Source organism: Rhinopithecus roxellana, chromosome 15, assembly GCF_007565055.1.
Source record: "Rhinopithecus roxellana isolate Shanxi Qingling chromosome 15, ASM756505v1, whole genome shotgun sequence".
In the NCBI taxonomy this organism is placed as follows: Eukaryota; Metazoa; Chordata; class Mammalia; order Primates; family Cercopithecidae; genus Rhinopithecus; species Rhinopithecus roxellana.
The window spans coordinates 24,956,223-24,980,651 of NC_044563.1; the positions used below are offsets into that span (position 1 = coordinate 24,956,223).

Sequence of the window (24,429 nt, forward strand, 5' to 3'; positions counted from 1 at the left end):
CTAAGGTTAGTTTTCTCTCTCTTAAATGTCTGATGTGTTTAGTTTGCAATACTTCAAGTGTGTCCTTGGGATTTTTGTTTTTCCGCATGAATGCTGTATCTTAATACAATGTATATTTAAAATAATGGACTAAGAAAGATAGCATTGCTTGAAAATTACAAATGTTGTACTCGGTGAAGAAGCATAACTTTTTATTTTAAAGTCAAGGACAAGCCAGGCCTGGTGGCTCACACCTGTAATCCCAGCATTTTGGGAGGCTGAGGAAGGCAGATTGATTGAGCTCAGGAGTTCGAGATCAGCCTGGGTAACATGGAGAAACCCCATCTCTACCAAGAATAGAAAATATTTAGCTGGGGGTAGTGGCGTGTGTCTGTAGTTCCAGCTACCTGGGAGGCTGAGGTGGGAGGATGGTTTGAGCCAAGAAGCAGAGGTGGCAGTGAGCCGAGATCACACCACTGTATTCTAGCCTGGGTAGCAAAGCCAGACCCTCTCTCAAAAAATCAATCAATTAATTAAGTCTAGGACAAGATAAAAGGTATTCTATCACCTCCTCTATTCGACATTGTTTTGAATACCTTAGGTAACATGATTAGTTAAAAACAAAAAAGAGGCCGGGCGCGGTGGCTCAAGCCTGTAATCCCAGCACTTTGGGAGGCCGAGACGGGCGGATCACGAGGTCAGGAGATCGAGACCATCCTGGCTAACACGGTGAAACCCCGTCTCTACTAAAAATACAAAAACTAGCCGGGCGAGGTGGCGGGCGCCTGTAGTCCCAGCTACTCGGGAGGCTGAGGCAGGAGAATGGCGTAAACCCGGGAGGCGGAGCTTGCAGTGAGCTGAGATCTGGCCACTGCACTCCAGTCCGGGCGACAGAGCGAGACTCCGCCTCAAAAAAAAAAAAAAAAAACAAAAAAAAAAACAAAAAAGAAATAAAATTATAGCTCTTAGAAAAAGAGATGATTGGTCAATTCAAATAAGTTATTGCTACCACTTTAAAAAGCTAACAGAATAAACTGAATAACTATGACAACTAATAATAATGTTCAATGAGGTATCTGGAATAAAAATCAACTTACAGACAGTAACTTTAAACATGACTAGCAATATCTATTTAGACAATTAAATGGAGAAACCCATCCACAATAATAGTGATAGGAGAAACCGGCTGGCGGGGTAGGGACTTGGAGAATTTTCCTGTCTAGCTAAAGGATTATAAATGCTCCATTCAGCACTCTGTGTCTGGCTAAAAGTTTGTAAATGCACCAATCAGCACTCTGTGTCTAGCTAAAGGTTTGTAAACACACCAATCAGCACTCAGTAAAAACACACCAATCAGCGCCCTGTAAAATGCACCAATCAGCACTCTGTAAAATGGACCAATCAGCACTCTGTAAAATGGACCAATCAGCACTCTGTAAAATGGACTAATCAGCAGGAGGTGGGCAGGGACAAATAAGGGAATAAAAGCTGGCCACCCAAGCAAGTCACAGCAACCCACTTGGGTCCACTTCCACAATGTGGAAGCATTGTTCTTTCACTCTTCGCAATAAATCTTGCTGTTCCCGCTCTTTGGGTCCACACTACCTTTATGAGCCCTAACACTCACTGTGAGGGTCTGTGGCTTCATTCCTGAAGTCAGTGAGACCACAAACCCAGGGGGAGGAATGAACAACTCCGGACACAGCACCTTTAAGAGATGTAACACTCACTGCGAAGGTCTGCGCTTCACTCCTGAAGTCAGCGTGATCACGGACCCACTAGAAGAAAGAAACTCTGGACACATCTGAACATCTGAAGGAACAAACTCCAGATACACCATCTTTAAGAACTGTAAAACTCACCGCGAGGGTCTGTGGCTTCCTTCTTGAAGTCAGTGAGACCAAGAACCCACCTGGAGGAACCAATTCCAGATACAATATCAATAAGTCTAACAAAAAATGAGTAAATGTAAAGAATTTCTGAATTATAAAAACATACTGGCATAATAAATGAGACTATGTTTCTGGATGGAAAAATATGTGATTGTTATCTATTTCCCTAAATATAATTATAATGCAAATGCAATTTCAGTTAAGTTCCCTGCAGGAATTTTCAGAAAATTGACATGCTCATTCTAAAATTCATTCAGAAGAAACAAAAGAGAACATTTGCCAATGAAACTACGAACAAAAACAATAGGGGGGATGAATCTAAGAAGTATCAAAATGTTGTACACAGTTTTAATACTTAAATCACGATATGTCATGAAGACAGCAAATGAATCCAAATACAGAATTTCAAAACATTTAGTAAAAATAAGGTGTTACATCAAAAAGTGCCATATTAAAAGCAGGGGATGTATTGTATCCAATCGTGTTAGGACAACTGACTATCCATATTTAAGTTATAGTCCCCCTTCTTATAATACATATGTATTTGTATATTTGTATATATGTAGATACAAAAATCAATTGGATAGTTTATTAAAAATTAAAAACTGATACATTTTTATAAATGTGCGTAAACTTTTAAATAGCATGGGTTGGAGAAAACTGTTTAAGAATAGTCCAGATGCCATAAAGAGAAAATGATTTATCTACATAAACTGTTTAAAAGAAATTGGAGAGGGATAAATGTAAATACCAATAAGAAGTAGGAAAAAAAAAAAATCCATGTAATGACAATGAACTAAAACCCATAGTGTACAAGAGTCTTCCAAATCAATTAGGTAAATGTGATGGGTTGGAATATATGCCCCCAAATTTGTGTGTTGAAGTCCTAATCTCTAGTACATTAGATGTAACTTCATTTGGAGATGGTTTTTTCAGTGGTAATAAAGTTAAAATAAGGTCATTAGGACAGACTTTAAACCAATATGGCTAGTGTTCTTATGTAAGGGGGGATTTAGACACAGAGATACACCTGGAAGGAAGATGCTGTGTAGAGACATAAGGAGATGACAGCCATCTGCAAGCTAATGAGAGGGGCCTGAGCCAGATCCTTCTCACAGCCCTGACAGGAAACCGCCCTACAAACAACTTGATTTTGGATTTCTAGCCTCCACAATTGTGAGACAAAATATCTATTGTTTAAGCTACCCAGTCTTAGTTAATTTGTTATGGAAGCCCTAGAAAACTAATAAGTAACTAACTCAAAATTTAAATGGGCAAAAGACATAAACAGATAATTTATAGAGAAAGAAATACAAGTGGTAATATTATGAAAATATAATCAATCTCTAATAAAGCAAATACAAATTACATCAGAAAGAGAGTACCATTTTTCACTCATGCCATTAGCAAATTTTCTTTTAAGAAAAAGGGAGAGAAGATAATGTCTGGTTTAGGTGAAGGTGTGAAGAACATAAGAATGTACTAAGAAAATTATAGGCTAGAATAGCCGATAGGCAATTTACCAGCACATATCGAAACTAACACAAAGTATCTCATGTACCCCATAAATATATGTACCTACTAAATACCCACAAAAATTAAAAATTAAAATAAATAAAGATATGGGCACTAAAGCCAGACCTCCCCCCCCCAAAAAAAATTAACATGTTGACTTTTAGTGAAATATTTACACTTTTAGAAACTTGTATCACAGAAGTACTCAGGGAATTCTTTTGTGCCCACAAATATACACTTTATTACTTTTTAAGAGAGAAAGAAAAAATTGGAAACACCATAAGGTCTCAGTGGTAAAAATATACTCAAGTACAACCAAAATGGATAGTAACATATATAGACATGGAAAGTGCTCTAAGACATATGAAGCCAGTTACAGAACATGAGTGTAGGAGGGTCATATTTACTTTTCATGTATGCAAGAGAACATTATTAGAAGATGAGCATGCACTCATTTGAAAATGGAAGAAAATCCAATAAAATGTTAGTCAATACTTTCATTATGGTTGCTTCTGCAGTGTAATTTGATTTCCTCTTATATAAGGACCTTAAATGTTTCAGTCTAAACTAGTGCCATTAATTAACAATTCTGCCAATATTTTTCTGATAATTTGTGTCCTCTTCATGGTTCCTAATGTATTTACCAGAAAATAGAGAGATTTAAATTGGTTCTGTTTTCCTCATAACATTATTTGGAAATCAGATATGAAGATGAAATTAAATGATGTTATATATTATAAAAAATGAAATGTTATTTATATTTAATTTAATTAAAAATAAATATAGTAAATAAAATCAACATTTAAAACTTATTTGTGTAATAGAGAAGAAAGAAGTAATATATAATAAGTTCTTGAAGGACGCAGTGAATATTTATCTGATAAATAGCCAAATCAGTATGTTCTTTCAAAATTGTGGTTAAGATATTAGGCTTTGGAGACTGACTGATACACCACTTTTCTTTATAGCATGTCCTTAGAAGTTATTTACCACTCTTGTGACTCAATTTCCATACCTATAAAATAGGGTTAATAATAATGCTTTTCTTATGAATTCTTCTGCGGAGTAAATGAAATGACGTGCATAACACCATCTTGTGTATAATATGCTATCAATACATATGATCTACTATTATGATTTATTCTGGTCACAAGATGATTTGGGAGATATGTTTATTGTTCAGGAGAAACAAACTGAGGCATAAAGTGATGTTATAACATTGGAAGAAAATAAAAATTTGGCTTTCTGTTTAGTATTTAACTTTGCCAGTGAGACTGAATGGAAATTTGGAGCATTAATAATTGTCTGATTACTGGCTGATTACTGTTCATCAGTGAAATGCAAAAGGCCAGCAAGAAATATTGTAGTTCTTAGCAATGGGCCGTTCCAATTTCCTTTTAATGAGAAGAATATGAAGAGTGCTAGAGACCTACATTTAGCAAATGAGAAAAAGAAAAAAAAATGTAATAGAAGTCTATTCTAGATGAGATGCACTTATTAATCATCACTAAGGCCATTAGGAGACTTAGTTCCTTTATATTTCTGCAGAATGACTATAAATTCATGATATTTCTTAGTTATAGAATTATATATGTATATATTTTGAATTAATTACCTGTCATGGGTTCAATGCTTTACGTAAATTACTCTATTTAACACATGAAAATGTGGGTAAGTTCAATGTAAAATTTTATAGATTTTCAACCAAAGCTGAGAGCATTTGAGCCATTTTCCTACAATTTTACAATTGAACTTGTCGACCCATCTTTTAATAAAAACACTGTTCTTCCTGACTTCCCTCTCAGTGAAGGGCTATGTCCAAAAATTGCCTAAGCCAGCAACATAGCATCATTACTAAATAGCTCCCTCCCACCCTCATTCCACAGCATGCAGGCAAAATAATTAAATGTAAACACCCCCCCACACACACACACACACATAGATACAGATACAGACACAGTATACTATTAATTCCATTTTGTATGTTTTGCTGAAATCAGTCCAAGTTTCCCTACCTCCCCTGCTTCTGCTCTAGATAGGCCAGCATAATCTTTTGTCTGGACTATTGCAATGGTAACTTTCTTAACAGGCACCTGTTTTCCTGTTTTTTTCCCTTGTCCAATTCACTCCTGAGTTTTCAACCAGGAAAATTTTTTCCAAAACATAAATCTGATCTTGTCATTTACTGCCTAAAACCTCTCATTTACTTTCATTTGTCCTCAAAATAATGCCCAGATTCCTAATCATCACTTAACGGTCTTGTGAAATAAGTAGTCATTTCACATTTCAGTAACAAAGCTCCTACTCCCCAATTAGAACCCCAAACCTTCTGACATTTATTCACTTTTTGAAAAATTCAACATTTATTTTCATTAGTATCTGTATGAGTCCGTTTCATGCTGCTGATAAAGACATACCTGAGACTGGGTAATTTACAAAGAAAAAGAGGTTTAATGGATTCACAGTTTCACGTGGCTGGGGAGGCCTCCCAATCATGGAAGGAGATGAAAGGCATGTCTTGCTTGCAGCAAGGAAGAGAAAAGGAGAGCCCAGCCAAACGGAAAACCCCTTATAAAATCACCAGATCTCATTAGACTTATTCACTACCACAAGAACAGTATGGGGGAAACCACCCCCAGGATTCAATTATCTCCCACGGGGACGCACCCACAACACGTGGGAATAATGGGAACTACAATTCAAGATGAGATTAGGGTGAGACACAGCCAGACCATATCAGTATCTACACGTGTTTTCTCTTTTCATGTGACTAATTTCTATTTCTCTTTCAAAGCACCTCTTATACATTTTATATTTATTTTCCTAGAAGTCTTTCCTGGATTAGCAGCTCTCCTATGTGTCCAATTCATCATTTTAATTAACGCTTCTCCATCAGTTTGTTAGGCTGCGCTGGAAATTGTCAATTTCCTCATCCTGCCACCAAACCACCTACCTCCCACTGGCCAAACACACATATACACAAAGGTGCACACACTCACTACTTGCTAATTGTTTATTTTAATAAGAAGAACTTTAGGGCAGTAACTTAATCTCCTAGATTTTTTTTTTTTTACATTTGCACAACACAAATTGCAATATCTTTCTCAACTTCCTGGAAAGATGATATGAAAAAAAATAGGAAAAAAAAAAAAAAGGATGTGTACATGCGTGACACAGATAAAGAAGTCTTTCTTTCATGGTGCTTATTAACTAGTTTGTTCAAAATTCACTGAAATTACTGTATTTTTTTCACTGATTGTCATAGAGATTTTGCTTCTCCCAATACCTCTTTAATAGCAATAGGGATAGGGATTCTTAGCTAAGTTTGGAAGGTGTTGCATTTTCGATGGGCTGCCTTCTCTATAAACAAGAGAAGAAGCAAGCCTCCGACTTTATGTTCTGGCTCTACCTCAAAGTTTGTTCTCCCAATATCAGAACCTGTCTATGTTTCTTAGATGTATTTTTCCAAAATATATCTCTTGCTGTAAAATTGTAAAGACCTGAGGGGAAAAGTGTGGTGTCAATAAACATACCTATTTTCAAATATGTACCTGATAAACTATATTATACATACAAAAGAGGTACAATATTGTCCTGGAACCTCTCTCTGGCCTGGAGATCTATGGTATCTCCAATGAGCCTAGATAGTCCTCATTGGGAAACAAAACTTGTGTATAAAATGGGGTTTTCAATTTTCCCCTTTTATATGAAATCATGACAACAAAAGCATCTTAGTAATTGAGGTTTTAATTTCCCTAGATTTTACTAAAACTGTGAGTGTTACTGATTATGACTGATGCCAAGTGGGAGCATTTAGGGGGCTCTCATGCCTGTTCTTTCTGTGTTAGACAGGACTATGAAGAGCTAGAAAAGCAGCTGAAAGAAGTCTTTAAGGAGCGGAGCACCATTCTTCGTCAGCTAACAAAGACATCAAGAGAACTTGATGGAATTAAAGTCAATCTTCAGGTGAGATAAAAACTCATTTTCCGAGCAGTAAAAGATGATCTGATTTTCTGAGTGGATTAACATGCATTTTTAAACAGTTTTTAATGTGTTTCTGGGCTGGACCATGGTAGTTATTACTTACTATTATATGCACTTTAAACAGAAATGTAATTTGAAATATTTTCTAGGATTCTGTGTTTAATAAATACAGAAATGAGAAAATTGTGTGCTTGGCAGAGTCATCAGTTCCTCAAGCTTCTAAGATCAGTTTGACCCCTGTATTTTTCAGGTATTATATTAATAAAGAGGAAACAAGTAATTATGCTCAGAGTTAAGCTGAATATTAGGTATGACACCCAACACAGAGAGATGTTTAACTTCCCCACGGGGGCTAATTCTAAAAGATCTTCTTTAATGAAACTGACATACAAAACACATAGGGCAATATACTACTTTAAAAGAAGGCATAATAGTTTAAAAGAAAAGTCCGTTCACAGCACTCTGTAGCAGCGATATATGTATACTGTTTTTTTTTTTTTTGAGTGATTCTCTCGTGCCAGGCGGAGGCAGTGTGGGCTTAAACTTGCCTCCCATAGCATTTCCTGCCTCAGCCTCCAATTTACAGGCACCACACCTAGTGGCTAATTTTTTTATTATTGATTATTTTTTATTTTATTAGTACATTCTAGGGTACGTGCATAGTGCAGGTTGTACATATTATACTATGCCATGTTGTGTGCTGACCTACAATCTTGTCATGTCATCATATTTTTTTTTTTTTTTTTTTTTTTTTTTTTATTTTTTTTTTTTTGATCTGACATTTTTTTTTTTTTTTTTTTTTTTTTTTTTATTATACTTTAAGTTCTAGGGTACATGTGCATAACGTGGCAGGTTTTGTTACATATGTATACTTATGCCATGTTGGTGTGCTGCACCCATCAACTCGTCAGCACCCATCAATTCATCATTTATATCATGTATAACTCCCCAATGCAATCCCTCCTCCTCCCCCCTCCCCCCTCCCCATGATAGACCCCAGTGTGTGATGTTCCCCTTCCCGAGTCCAAGTGATCTCATTGTTCAGTTCCCACCTATGAGTGAGAACATGCGGTGTTTGGTTTTCTCTTCTTGTGATAGTTTGCTAAGAATGATGGTTTCCAGCTGCATCCATGTCCCTACAAAGGACGCAAACTCATCCTTTTTTATGGCTGCATAGTATTCCATGGTGTATATGTGCCACATTTTCTTAATCCAGTCTGTCACAGATGGACATTTGGGTTGATTCCAAGTCTTTGCTATTGTGAATAGTGCCGCAATAAACATACGTGTACATGTGTCTTTGTAGTAGACTAATTTATAATCCTTTGGGTATATACCCAGTAGTGGGATGGCTGGGTCATATGGTACATCTAGTTCTAGATCCTTGAGGAATTGCCATACTCTTTTCCATAATGGTTGAACTAGTTTACAATCCCACCAACAGTGTAAAAGTGTTCCTATTTCTCCACATCCTCTCCAACACCTGTTGTTTCCTGACTTCTTAATGATTGCCATTCTAACTGGTGTGAGATGGTATCTCATTGTGGTTTTGATTTGCATTTCTCTGATGGCCAGTGATGATGAGCATTTTTTCATGTGTCTGTTGGCTGTATGAATATCTTCTTTTGAGAAATGTCTGTTCATATCCTTTCCCCACTTTTTGATGGGGTTGTTTGTTTTTTTCTCGTATATTTGTTTGAGTTCTTTGTAGATTCTGGATATTAGCCCTTTGTCAGATGAGTAGGTTGCAAAAATTTTCTCCCATTCTGTAGGTTGCCTGTTCACTCTGATGGTAGTTTCTTTTGCTGTGCAAAAGCTCTTTAGTTTAATTAGATCCCATTTGTCAATTATGGCTTTTGCTGCCGTTGCTTTTGGTGTTTTAGACATGAAGTCCTTGCCCATGCCTATGTCCTGAATGGTACTACCTAGATTTTCTTCTAGGGTTTTTATGGTATTAGGTCTAACATTTAAGTCTCTAATCCATCTTGAATTAATCTTCGTATAAGGGGTAAGGAAAGGATCCAGTTTCAGCTTTCTACTTATGGCTAGCCAATTTTCCCAGCACCATTTATTAAATAGGGAATCCTTTCCCCATTTCTTGTTTCTCTCAGGTTTGTCAAAGATCAGATGGCTGTAGATGTGCGGTATTATTTCTGAGGACTCTGTTCTGTTCCATTGGTCTATAGCTCTGTTTTGGTACCAGTACCATGCTGTTTTGGTGACTGTAGCCTTGTAGTATAGTTTGAAGTCAGGTAGCGTGACGCCTCCAGCTTTGTCCTTTTGACTTAGGATTGTCTTGGCAATGCGGGCTCTTTTTTGGTTCCATATGAACTTTAAAGCAGTTTTTTCCAATTCTGTGAAGAAAGTCATTGGTAGCTTGATGGGGATGGCATTGAATCTATAAATAACCTTGGGGAGTATGGCCATTTTCACGATATTGATTCTTCCTATCCATGAGCATGGTATGTTCTTCCATTTGTTTGTGTCCTCTTTGATTTCACTGAGCAGTGGTTTGTAGTTCTCCTTGAAGAGGTCCTTTACATCCCTTGTAAGCTGGATTCCTAGGTATTTTATTCTCTTTGAAGCAATTGTGAATGGAAGTTCATTCCTGATTTGGCTCTCTGCTTGTCTGTTGCTGGTGTATAAGAATGCTTGTGATTTTTGCACATTAATTTTGTATCCTGAGACTTTGCTGAAGTTGCTTATCAGCTTAAGGAGATTTTGGGCTGAGACGATGGGGTTTTCTAAATATACAATCATGTCATCTGCAAACAGGGACAATTTGACTTCTTCTTTTCCTAACTGGATACCCTTGATTTCTTTCTCTTGCCTGATTGCCCTAGCCAGAACTTCCAACACTATGTTGAATAGGAGTGGTGAGAGAGGGCATCCCTGTCTTGTGCCAGTTTTCAAAGGGAATTTTTCCAGTTTTTGCCCATTCAGTATGATATTAGCTGTGGGTTTGTCATAAATAGCTCTTATTATTTTGAGGTACGTTCCATCAATACCGAATTTATTGAGCGTTTTTAGCATGAAGGGCTGTTGAATTTTGTCAAAAGCCTTTTCTGCATCTATTGAGATAATCATGTGGTTCTTGTCTTTGGTTCTGTTTATATGCTGGATTACGTTTATTGATTTGCGAATGTTGAACCAGCCTTGCATCCCAGGGATGAAGCCCACTTGATCATGGTGGATAAGCTTTTTGATGTGCTGCTGAATCCGGTTTGCCAGTATTTTATTGAGGATTTTTGCATCAATGTTCATCAGGGATATTGGTCTAAAATTCTCTTTTTTTGTTGTGTCTCTGCCAGGCTTTGGTATCAGGATGATGTTGGCCTCATAAAATGAGTTAGGGAGGATTCCCTCTTTTTCTATTGATTGGAATAGTTTCAGAAGGAATGGTACCAGCTCCTCCTTGTACCTCTGGTAGAATTCAGCTGTGAATCCATCTGGTCCTGGACTTTTTTTGGTGGGTAGGCTATTAATTGTTGCCTCAATTTCAGAGCCTGCTATTGGTCTATTCAGGGATTCAACTTCTTCCTGGTTTAGCCTTGGGAGAGTGTAAGTGTCCAGGAAATTATCCATTTCTTCTAGATTTTCTAGTTGATTTGCGTAGAGGCGTTTATAGTATTCTCTGATGGTAGTTTGTATTTCTGTGGGGTCAGTGGTGATATCCCCTTTATCATTTTTTATTGCATCTATTTGATTCCTCTCTCTTTTTTTCTTTATTAGCCTTGCTAGCGGTCTGTCAATTTTGTTGATCTTTTCAAAAAACCAACTCCTGGATTCATTGATTTTTTGGAGGGTTTTTTGTGTCTCTATCTCCTTCAGTTCTGCTCTGATCTTAGTTATTTCTTGCCTTCTGCTAGCTTTTGAATGTGATTGCTCTTGCCTCTCTAGTTCTTTTAATTGTGATGTTAGAGTGTCAATTTTAGATCTTTCCTGCTTTCTCTTGTGGGCATTTAGTGCTATAAATTTCCCTCTACACACTGCTTTAAATGTGTCCCAGAGATTCTGGTATGTTGTATCTTTGTTCTCATTGGTTTCAAAGAACATCTTTATTTCCGCTTTCATTTCGTTATGTACCCAGTAGTCATTCAGGAGCAGGTTGTTCAGTTTCCATGTAGTTGAGCGGTTTTGATTGAGTTTCTTAGTCCTGAGTTCTAGTTTGATTGCACTGTGGTCTGAGAGACAGTTTGTTATAATTTCTGTTCTTTTACATTTGCTGAGGAGTACTTTACTTCCAATTATGTGGTCAATTTTGGAATAAGTGCGATGTGGTGCTGAGAAGAATGTATATTCTGTTGATTTGGGGTGGAGAGTTCTATAGATGTCTATTAGGTCCGCTTGGTGCAGAGATGAGTTCAATTCCTGGATATCCTTGTTAACTTTCTGTCTCGTTGATCTGTCTAATGTTGACAGCGGAGTGTTGAAGTCCCCCATTATTATTGTATGGGAGTCTAAGTCTCTTTGTAAGTCTCTAAGGACTTGCTTTATGAATCTGGGTGCTCCTGTATTGGGTGCATATATATTTAGGAGAGTTAGCTCTTCCTGTTGAATTGATCCCTTTACCATTATGTAATGGCCTTCTTTGTCTCTTTTGATCTTTGATGGTTTAAAGTCTGTTTTATCAGAGACTAGGATTGCAACCCCTGCTTTTTTTTGTTCTCCATTTGCTTGGTAGATCTTCCTCCATCCCTTTATTTTGAGCCTATGTATGTCTCTGCATGTGAGATGGGTCTCCTGAATACAGCAGACTGATGGGTCTTGACTCTTTATCCAGTTTGCCAGTCTGTGTCTTTTAATTGGAGCATTTAGTCCATTAACATTTAAGGTTAATATTGTTATGTGTGAACTTGATCCTGCCATTATGATATTAACTGGTTATTTTGCTCGTTAGTTGATGCAGTTTCTTCCTAGCCTCGATGGTCTTTACATTTTGCCAAGTTTTTGCGATGGCTGGTACCGGTTGTTCCTTTCCATGTTTAGGGCTTCCTTCAGGGTCTCTTGTAAGGCAGGCCTGGTGGTGACAAAATCTCTAAGCATTTGCTTATCTGTAAAGGATTTTATTTCTCCTTCACTTATGAAACTTAGTTTGGCTGGATATGAAATTCTGGGTTTAAAATTCTTTTCTTTAAGAACGTTGAATATTGGCCCCCACTCTCTTCTGGCTTGTAGAGTTTCTGCCGAGAGATCTGCTGTTAGTCTGATGGGCTTCCCTTTGTGGGTGACCCGACCTTTCTCTCTGGCTGCCCTTAAGATTTTTTCCTTCATTTCAACTTTGGTGAATCTGGCAATGATGTGTCTTGGAGTTGCTCTTCTGGAGGAGTATCTTTGTGGCGTTCTCTGTATTTCCTGAATTTGAATGTTGGCCTGCCCTACTAGGTTGGGGAAGTTCTCCTGGATGATATCCTGAAGAGTGTTTTCCAACTTGGTTCCATTTTCCCCCTCACTTTCAGGCACCCCAATCAGACGTAGATTTGGTCTTTTTACGTAATCCCATACTTCTTGCAGGCTTTGCTCATTTCTTTTTCTTCTTTTTTCTTTTGGTTTCTCTTCTCGCTTCATTTCATTCATTTGATCTTCAATCGCTGATACTCTTTCTTCCAGTTGATCGAGTCGGTTACTGAAGCTTGTGCATTTGTCACGTATTTCTCGTGTCATGGTTTTCATCTCTGTCATTTCGTTTATGATCTTCTCTGCATTAATTAGTCTAGCTGTCAATTCTTCCACTCTTTTTTCAAGATTTTTAGTTTCTTTGCGCTGGGTACGTAATTCCTCCTTTAGCTCTGATAAGTTTGATGGACTGAAGCCTTCTTCTCTCCTCTCGTCCAAGTCATTCTCTGACCAGCTTTGATCCGTTGCTGGTGATGGGCTACGCTCCTTTGCAGGGGGAGATGCGCTCTTATTTTTTGAATTTCCAGCTTTTCTGCCCTGCTTCTTCCCCATCTTTGTGGTTTTATCTGTCTCTGGTCTTTGATGGTGGTGACGAACTGATGGGGTTTTGGTATAGGTGTCCTTCCTGTTTGATAGTTTTCCTTCTGACAGTCAGAGGGACTCTCTGTTGGTCTGTTGGAGATTGCTTGAGGTCCACTCCAGACCCTGTTTGCCTGGGTATCAGCAGCAGAGGTTGCCGAAGATAGAATATTGCTGAACAGCGAGTGTACCTGTCTGATTCTTCCTTTGGAAGTGTCCTCTCAGGGGTGTACTCCACCCTGTGAGGTGTGGGGTGTCAGACTGCCCCTAGTGGGGGATTTCTCCCAGCTAGGCTACTCAGGGGTCAGGGACACACCTGAGCAGGCAGTCTGTCCGTTCTCAGATCTCAACCTCCGCGTTGGGAGATCCGCGGCTCTCCCCAAAGCTGTCAGACAGAGTCGTTCGCGTCTGCACCGGCTCCCGCTACTTCCCCTGTTGGTCTTCAGCTGTGCGCTGTCCCCAGAGGTGGAGACTACAGAGACAGGCAGGCTTCCTTGAGCTGCTGTGAGCTCCACCCAGTTCGAGCTTCCCAGCGGCTTTGTTTACCTACTTAAGCCTCAGCAATGGCGGGCGCCCCTCCCCCAGCCTCGCTGCTGCCTTGCGGATAGATCGCGGCAGACTGCTGTGTTAGCAGTGAGGGAGGCTTCGTGGGCGTGGGACCCTCCCGGCCAGGTGTGGGATATATTCTCCTGGAATGCCTGTATGCTTACAGCGCAGTATTGGGGTGGGAGTTACCCGATTTTCCAGGTGTTGTGTGTCTCAGTTCCCCTGGCTAGGAAAACGGATCCCCTTCCCCCTTGCGCTTCCAGGTGAGGCGATGCCTCGCCCTGCTTCAGCTCTCGCTGGTTAGGCTGCAGCAGCTGACCAGCACCGATTGTCCGGCACTCCCTAGTGAGATGACCCCAGTACCTCAGTTGAAAATGCAGAAATCACCGGTCTTCTGTGTCGCTCGCGCTGGGAGTTGGAGACTGGAGTTGTTCCTATTCGGCCATCTTGCTCCGCCCATATGGTTTAATTCTTGTAACATATCTATGAGGTAGATCCTATTGTGACATTCTTTGTTACACATGAGAGATAATGTTTAAGAAAGATATGTTATTTTTGAATGTTACAAAAGAAGCCAGAGTTTACATGTAGACGGTCTGGCTCCAGAGACTATTAGTTACTGAACTGAATCATGTTTTTATTTTTTATTTTATTTTTTTTTTTAGTAGCCAGACAGATCTATATTCAGTTTATTATATTTGATTTTCAGAGTTAATTGAGTGTTTTGCCTTAAAATTATCTTTTTCTTCCTCTTTCTCTCTTTGCTGTAATTTAAAAGGAGATAGATCAAAGCAAAGAAAAGTCAATTTAAAAGTTTGCTTTTCAAAGTTGTTCCATGGTCTCAGTGGTCGTTAATTCAAAGCTAGCACCAGGTATTCAGACGCAGCTGGCTTTGTTGTACCCCTGTGATGAAAGTTCTTTGTGACTGTAGGTGAAGGGAAGAACAGGAAGGTGGAAGAGTGTCACTTATAGCATCTTATCAAGGAACCCAGAAGTCTTATATATTGTCTCTCATGGGTCTTAGTTTAACATCAGATCTTCATGTTCTGCCTAGCATGATGATGCCTTACATTTGTTTTAAAAAACACATTATCTGCAAGGTAGATATAATTATTCTTACTTTATGGATGAACAAATCGAAGGCTAGAATATGTAAGTGACCTGTGTCACAAAGCTAGCAAGGGGCAGAGGAAGAACTTGAATCCTGGACTTCAGATACTAAGGGTGGTGCCATGTTCACTGCACTCCTTAGCCATGCTGATAGGTTATAGTTATACTGTTTTTCTTTTTTTTTTTGAGATGGAGTCTCGCTCTGTTGCCCAGGCCGGAGTGCAGTGGTGCCATCTCGGCTTACTGCAACCTCTGCCTCCCAGGTTCAAGCAATTCTCCTGCCTCAGCCTCCCAAGTCGCTGGGACTACAGGCACGCACCACCATGCCTGGCTAATTTTTTTTATTATTTTATTATTTTTTTATTTTTATTATACTTTAAGTTCTAGGGTACATGTGCATAACGTGCAGGTTTGTTACATATGTATACTTATGCCATGTTGGTGTGCTGCACCCATCAACTCATTAGCACCCATCAATTCATCATTTATATCATGTGTAACTCCCCAATGCAATCCCTCCCTCCACCCCCCTCCCCATGATAGGCCCCTTTGAATCATGTTTTTAAACCACGTGGAGTTGCTTCTGTCTACACCCTTCTCCTTAGGTTCCTAATCCCATTAAGATGATAATAATGATAATGAAGATGATGATGGTGGTGGTGGTGGTGGTATTAGTAAACACTGAGGCTTACTGAACATGGTCAAGTTCCAGTGCTAGATACTCTTTCTCCAATTTGTATTTAATTTTCACATGAAGACTATTTGTCACATTTCATAGTTGAGAAAACAGAGTTAGAGAAAGGTTAAGAAACTAAGAGCATGCAGATAGTCAAGGGACAGAGCTAGTATTTAAAGTCAACATCTAAGCTTTTCTTCCAGAAGATGTGTTACATGTGGAGAAGATGGAAACAAGAGCAAAAACAAACAAACAAACAAAAAAAAAACAGGCAACCCAGCAGGACACAGAGATGGTAGCAGGATGATAACAATGCAGGAATCATAGTGTTATTATGGAAGCATGCACAGAGCATCAGGGAAACATTCACAAGGATGAAAAGAAGTGCAGATTGATTTCTGGTGAAACCAATGCCTGACCTGTGGTTAAGTGAAAATTCACCAAGTGAATAGACTGGGAAGAATATCAAGAAACCTGCACCTTCTTAGAGGCATATAAACACTAAGGACTGAAGTAGTAAACATAACTTATTGTTAATATTCTGTCTGTAGAGACCAGTTACAATTTCACATGGCCCTGTTTTTTTGTATGTCTTAATGCATTACTCATAAATAAGAAATCAACAAAACCTAACAGGTGCATGCCCTTTGACTGTCTTAATCTTGAATTGTGTTATTTCCTGGCGTGTGCAGGGAGGTTTGCTATGTTCCCTAGTATTTGTAGAAGCTGTACCAGACCTAGTTTAACATGCCTGCAGACAACACAGTAAAACTTCAAAGAATGAATAGAAGATATGTTTTATATTCACTTATAAATAAACCTTTATTTCTTTATATTTTGATATTTGGAGAGTAGTTTCTCCCCCATCAAACCTCTAAAAGCCAAGACTGCTCAATTCCTTTCACCCATTGTGTAGTTGTTGTCATAAATTTCTATTTACATCCTTAGAGCGGTGAGGACCATCATGAACTTATTTTTAATTCTTGTTCCAGGGCATGTGTGCAGTCCTATCTAGTACTCTAAAACCAAAGTTAAAGTGAGCCTCAATTTATCATCTGAATAAAACTTCCTTTTTCCACTTTCTTATCAGTCTTTAAAAAACGATGAGCAATCTGCCAAAACTGATGTTAAGAAACTTCTGGAATTAGGACAGCAACAAAGGTAAGACTTCTTTTTTATTTAGTTACTTCTTTCATAGTGTCAAGCAACATTCAGAAACTTCACAAAATTTATTGATTCTAAATACATGAACCTATTTATCTTTTCACTTATACTTAAATGTGCATGTGATTCACTTGAGAATCTTGTTCAAATGCAGATTCTTACACAACTGGGGTGGGCTTGAGATTCTGCATTTCTAACAAGCTCTTTGGTGATGGTGATGCTTTTACTTTTTGTCTGCAAATCACAATTTGAATGTTAGGGAGCTATAATACTTTCCTCAGTTAGTAAGATGGACCCTAGTAAGTCTGCCCATCAATAGACATATTTGATAATATTGACTTAAGTGGACCATATTTAATAAAATCAAAACTTGATTATGGTAATGATGATGTGGTGGTAAGGGATGGAATAATCGTATTAACAATACAAGTAGAATCAGTACAATATTATTAGTATTGGTTTGCTTGTTTTTGAGGGAAGTATTTTATGAAATATACTTGTATACATTATAAAAAGCCATGTGATTTTTAAATTGCTTTTCCAAGTCAAAAAAAGAAAAAAACAAGTATTTTAATAGAGAAACAACCTTACATCTGCCACACACTTACTAGCAGCTCTTCTAGTAGATTTGTATATATTTTCTTGTTTCATCTTCACAATTACCTTGTGAAGTGGCTATTATTCCCATTTTGTAGATGGCAAATTGTTGCTCAGAGTGCTTAGTGGAGTTGCCGAGAATCATGTTAATTGAAATTTAGATTTAAAATCTGCTCCATCTTACCCCGTAGCCCCACCTTTCCAGTTTGGCTCACTGATCGCAATGCAAAAAACTGTTTAAAAGTTTACACACAAGATAGCATGTGGAGTAGATTCTAAGTCCCTTCTCATCAGCCTATATGTCCTCCACTGACCTTGGTTCTTAATTCAAAACTCTATTATTGACATGCCTTTGGATTGAGTTGATAATATCTATTAAAAATATAAAATCAATTGTTTTACATTGACTCTTATTATTTATAGTGATGTGTTTATTATTTCTTGAATGTGAAATTCTCTTCAAAGTCTAATATTAAGAAAAACTTGAAAAAAGCAAACCAAAGATGTTTCCAAAACCATATTATTTTAATGATTGCATTGGTTTGAAATAAATCATGCTCAGTATTACAGAAGTATTTGTGTCTCTGTGAAGTAGTGATAGAGGACATAAGCAACATTTGGAATAGAAATAGTAGATCATTATTGAGTCAGAAAATAGAAAATCTTGTCATTTGTGACAACATGGATGAACCTGGAGGACATTATATTAAGGAAACTAAACCAGACACAGAAAAACAAATGCCACCTGATCTCATTCTTATTTGGAATCTAAAAATGTTGATGTAAAAAGAAGTGGAGATTAGAGTGGTCGTTACCAGGGTCAGAGGTAGCTGGAGAGAGTGTTGGTGGTGAAATATTGGCTAAAGTACACTAAATTTCAGTTGGAGAAGAGAAATAAGTTAGATGAAGTGAATACATGATTACTATAGTTAATAATATACTATATCCTTTAAAAAATAAAATTAAAAAATAACCCATCAAAAGAGACCAAGAGATGCTGAAAATGATTACTTTATTTTTATAGAGTATTTCAGGTTAGGAATGGAGAATGAACAAAAGTAGAAAAACAAAAATTGATTTCTACACAATATATGTGCAGCACCCAGTAAGAGACTGAAGATGATATAGTGAGTTTGAGAAGATTAGAAAATAAATCTGTATGTAAAGACAAAAATAAAAATGGCTAAATGGTGGCACATACTGGGTTTCAGTGATAATAAATAGGGAACCTCTTTTTGGTAGCTCTATAGGAAATAATATAATTAAAGAAATCTTTTAGGGGAAATACTGTGTTATTTCCTGGCTTTTAGAGAAATTATTCTGTCAAAACCATTCAGAGTAGAAAGAAAAATGTAGACCAGGGCGAGAAAACACTACTTAGAGACAAGGACAGGGAGATCTCAAGAGTGAGGACCATGGAGTAAAAGAAAATAAAGTCAGCCTTTCTTTACCACTGGAGGGACACAGATGAGGAGACAGGCTTGTGCATGATGTGAATGAAAACCTATTCCCTTAGTTTGCTGATATTTTCTTAAAATATCTATGGCTGATTCAAATGATACCAAAAACACCGCAAAAATCAGGAAAAAAATGTCAATAGGTGTTTAAGAATTTTAATCATCAGGTATACATGTGGTAAAGTATATAAACTACCAGATGGTAGAACAAGCCTTTCAAAGAGAGGATAAAATGGAGAATATTTTGGTCTTACTAAATCATAGTTTTATCTAAAATTAAAAACTTGTTTAAAATGCATAACTTGTATTATATATACAATCAAAGTTAGAATGGAAGACTCAATAAATTATAATAAAAGGTAACGTCTCAAAAGGATATAAGATGTATTGCATTTGATTTTTGCTGTTTACTTAAAAAGAGAAATATCAACATTTTGTGTATATTATGGTAAAAGAGACTGTGTATCTCATTTAAAAATCTGACTTATTAGTAAACATTAAAAGAGAAAAAGTATCACCTTTGGTTATCAAAAATACTAATTTATTGCAAATTTAAACATCTTCTCTGAGTTTGAAAGAGTGCAGTGTGCTTACAGGTGCCATTTGGTCACATATCCATCTCTCAATTATTACCTTATTTTCTGGATCCTTTGTCCTCAGATCTTTGTCATCTGGCTTCATCTGGACTAGTGATCCCTGGAAGCCATGCTTCTTTTATGTGACTCTGAAACCACTAGTCATAGCTAATGATTCAGAGGTGGCCACCCAAACAAAACGAATCAACTAGTTTCTCCCTCTGGAACTGTAATATAGAGGCAAATAGTAAGTCTTTCTGTGTAGCTGGAACTAGGCTGTAAGTAAATTCAGGGTATATGCTGTGGCCACATACAACTGTGTGGAGAGGCAGCAGAGTGTCTTTGGAACAAGACAGGCAGAGAAAGGTGTGTGTGTTTGTGTGCGGGCATTTATGTGAGAGAAGGAGTGAGAAAATGAGATTTGTGTTGGCTTGAGTATCACGTTTCAGGAATATTTACACAGCTTAGATAGTATTCACAGGAGAGTCCCCAGGTGGATGGAGAGATTTTAAACCATACCATGTCAGGACTGAGAATATATAACCACAACAAGGATAATAGGGAATAGGACAGGACCCTGAAATGTCTGAAAATTTGAAAATGTCCTTGAGCAAAAGAGAATAAAACCTTTTATTCTTTAAGGTGGTTGGTTGGTAGAGATTCCCAGAAGGCAGTTTTGGACTCAGTGTACTCAAGTACTTTACAATCATGTTCTCTGAAAACTAAAAAAAAAAAAAAAAAAAAAGGTGCTAGAATTGTGGCAAGTTCTCCATCTCTAATATAAGCTGGTAGTCACTAGAAAGAAATACCTTTCTGTAGAGTGATTAAGTTGAGGGTGTTTTTATAGCTATACTTTGGGATGAAAGAGGTGTGAAATGATGGCCCTTTGAAATTCCTTGTAACACAAAATGTTATGCTAAAATATTTCAGTATTTGAGCTATCTATTACAGGTGTCACTTAAGCCATGAATTTTTTAGAAATTTTTTAGAATTAAAGTTTCAGTTTAGTACCAAATAGAGCCCTAAAGTACCAGATATAGATTGAGCAAATCTCAGTTGGTGCAGAGGCAAGTCTGGAATCACCTCCCTAGGAGGATAACTTAGTAAGTCTGTGAAGCAGAAATCTATAGCTAGCTAAAGCACTACAGCAGTGAGCATGTGAAGACAAGCCTAGAAGGAAGGCAGAAGAAATGAGATATAGAAGACAAAAAGTCTACTTTACCTTTCTGCCTGATAGTGTTCTTTGGCAGGAAAATATTCAGAATTCTCTACATTTTCCATATTTTACAATTTGTTTTCTGTCCTGTTCCCTAGATTGCCTCTAGATGTCAGAATGGGGGAATTTTTTTTTTGGAAGAAACATATGGATAGATACCTACTCCCACACATACATCATCTATCTATCTATCTCTCTATCTATCTATCTATATATATATACTCATTGTTATTTTAATAAAACATACTTTATTATTTAATTTTTGTTAAGTGTTTTACAACCATCTTTTAAAAATAAAAATAGGAATTTTAAATTAAAATATATTAAAAATTATTATTTTGTCATTTTAATTACAACTATTTTCAGTAGGAAATATAATTTTATTGTGCTTCACTCAGTGCTTGTTGAGAATTTGAGTGTTTGGGATAGCATGTAGGTCCTTCCTTCCTTCCTTCCTTCCTTCCTTCCTTCCTTCCTTCCTTCCTTCCTTCCTTCCTTCCTTCCTTCCTTCCTTCCTTCCTTCTTAGTAGAGATAGTATAGTAACTCTTTATAGTTTGAACATATAGACACTAAAACACAATTTCACTACCCCTCTATACATTAGTTATCTATCATAATATGATGTCATAGTTTGGTGTGGGGTTTATAAAAGTATCTTGCACATTGTAAGCCTACAATATATGTAGGTTTATATTATATTATATTATATTACAAACACTGTAGAAAATATCAGAAATAATAATGGAAGCCCAGATTTTATATGTCCATATATGAAACAAGTCTGATAAATGAAACCAGTTTGAGACAGTGATGGAAGCTGTCACTTAGAATCCACTTCAAGCACATTAAAAGCATCACCCAAGAAGCATAAATCATTAAAAAACCAAAGTGACTGTAATTATTCTATAACTTGTTCTCACTATATTTTGATTTGTCAACCAAAGTCCAAAATGATTCCAAAAAACGGACAGACTTTCTTTCTAATTCTTGAAATTGGGACTGGTACATCAGTCTCAAGACTATTCTGGCTGCCCCATTAAGTCCTGCTGGGTGAAAGAGCAGCTTGTGATTGTACAGAATTTTGTGGTCAGAGAATGAACATAGGAGTGTGGAGTGGTGTCAGTGGTTATTGCCATGACCTAACATTTGTTAAGTAATTATTTTACAGGCATTGTGTTAAGCACTTTGTTTACATTATGTCATCTTAATATGAGCACAAACCTATTAGTTAGTTCTAGCATTGCGCCCTTTTTTTGGATGAAGAAATTGAGTATGAGATGGTGTGTCACTTGCCCAAATATCCAGAGCTAGTCTTTTGGCACTAGATTGGAAGTTTTAAATTAGTTTAGGTACTGGTAAGACTCAAACAGGTTTCTATAATATCTGATCTGTTTGAGGTGATAGCTTGAGTAAAAAAAAAAAAAAAAAAAATCAAGGCACAGAAAGATAATATGATGTGTTATAAATAAATAAATATAAATAATATGATGTGTTATAAATCAATAAATCCTAAATCTTTAAGAGAAATGCAAATTTAGGGAAATATCACTCCTTTTAAAAAAGGGATACAGGATCCTTATGTACTATTGAGCTTGAGACACAATGAGTATATATGCATACGCATGCAATTTTTAATTATCTTCATTAAATGAGAGAGGCCTTAAGTTAGAAAAAGTTTCTTTTCCCTGTTTTTACAAAAGGTCTCAGGCCTTACAAAGGATGTATAAAGCCCAATACTTTAGAATTAATTAATTAATAGCATCAGAAGGGAACAGTAATTTTATCGTATCAGCAAGTCTATGGTGACTTTTTCTAACCAGCATGTTCATATCCCAGTATGCTGTTAGTGAAATTATCTTTTCAACTTGAATTATATATCGCTTTGCTTTAACACATCATGTAGTTCACAGATGATTCGAACAGTGGGATTTTTATAAAGCATAATAGTAAGGTAATTTTAAAAAATTCCACTTGCTTTTAGTATTTGCATGGAAGAAAAAGACTTTTATTACCAGAATCTTTAGACACATCCTGTATGCTTAACTGTGACTTTATGGAATTCTAGTTGTCTGTGTCCTAAATGTATACAGCAAAGCCTCCTTTTATAGTGTACACAGAAAATAATGGAACTGTATTATTTTCTCTCTTATGCTCTGTTTTCTACTAAACTAGAGAAGAAATGAAATCTCTTCAGGAGGCCCTGCAAAATCAACTTAAAGAGACATCGGAGAAAGCAGAAAAACATCAGGCTACTGTAAGTGTGTTTTTACTTTGTGCCCTTTGCTTTAGGGCTGGGACATTGTTACTTTCTTTTTCCAAAATCACTATGGAACAAACACGCCTATAAAAATAAAAGTGAAAAGACAATAAAAGAAGCATCAGTCAATGTCATCAGAATAGTACTTGGTCAGCATTCATTTCTGGAAAAGGTTAATGTTTTATTTCATTATTAGGGGGTCATCTAATTCCCAGCCTACTTTTAAGAATGAGAAACTGAAGGACAGAATGGGGCAAGGGTTCTGGTGTCAGGGCCTCATCAGTGGCTCTCAGATCGTGGGTTGTCACTGACTGTGAAGTAAATTAAGCTATGTGATGGTTAAGTCGCACCCCCACATCCACTGAATAAGGATCTCTCAGGAGCAGGGCCAAGGCATCTGCCTATTTAATCCATCCCATGGGTTATTCTAATGCACCCCAAAATTGATGAATCAAACTCCTCTCATGACAGCAAGAACCGTGAGAAATAAACTGAAACAAATTTTCTCACCTGAAATGACGTTCCCTTGACCCCACCGTTTCAGCTCTTACTATGAATATTTACTATAGGCAGGAGGGATGGTGTTCCTGAGAGCCGTGTTGAAAACTAGGTTCCGGCCGGGCGCGGTGGCTCAAGCCTGTAATCCCAGCACTTTGGGAGGCCGAGACGGGCGGATCACAAGTTCAGGAGATCGAGACCATCCTGGCTAACCCGGTGAAACCCCGTCTCTACTAAAAAATATAAAAAACTAGCCGGGCGAGGTGGCGGGCGCTTGTAGTCCCAGCTACTCGGGAGGCTGAGGCAGGAGAATGGCGTAAACCCGGGAGGCGGAGCTTGCAGTGAGCTGAGATCCGGCCACTGCACTCCAGCCTGGGCGACAGAGCGAGACTCCGTCTCAAAAAAAAAAAAAAAAAAAAAGAAAACTAGGTTCCTACTGTATTTCCCAAAGCCACCTTATGCATCATGTATAGGGATTGGACCTTATATCTTGTTTTCAGGATCTGAGTCTGTTTTAAAATATAGTGTGTTAATTGAACGTATGAGGTATGGTCAAGTCAACAGATCAGGAAAAGACCACCACTGAAAACATAGCTTATTTCTCACAGTTCTAGCGGCAAACCATAAAGGGGCCACACGAGGAGGTACCCAGGCTGTTCACAAGGCAGAGGGAGAGGAGGAAACTGTGGGTAAAAGGTTTATTGTGGTTTCTGGGGCAATGAACAAGTGAGGCAGGATAAGTGGGGTTGGGATGGATAAGTGGGCTTGGGATTGGCCAGTTTGAGTGATTTTTGGCTGACTCTGGGGCATAGCAGCTGTCCTGACTTATAAACTATCCCTAAGGTGATTAGGGCAAATCCACAGTGGCTTGGGATAATAAAAGAGGGGCAGTTGCCAGTGTTGTTTTTTGATTGGTTGTTGTATTTGAAAAGTGTGTCTCTGGCAGGAGGACTTCTCCTCTCTGAGACGGTGGAGCAGCAATGAGA

At 37.6% G+C, this 24,429-nt stretch overlaps 1 protein-coding gene across 2 annotated transcripts in view; it reads left to right on the forward strand.

Moving 5' to 3' along the window:
* The window catches only part of LUZP2 (leucine zipper protein 2), a 589,435-nt gene that overhangs the window by 243,501 nt on the left and 321,505 nt on the right, over nt 1–24,429 (forward strand). The window contains exons 2-4 of one of the 2 annotated variants that reach the window (XM_030918939.1): nt 7,235–7,352; nt 16,769–16,839; nt 22,861–22,942. In XM_030918939.1, coding sequence (XP_030774799.1) covers nt 7,235–7,352; nt 16,769–16,839; nt 22,861–22,942 — 271 coding nt within the window. The remainder of the gene's footprint in view (nt 1–7,234; nt 7,353–16,768; nt 16,840–22,860; nt 22,943–24,429) is intronic. The other variant, XM_030918940.1, reaches the window with a different exon arrangement.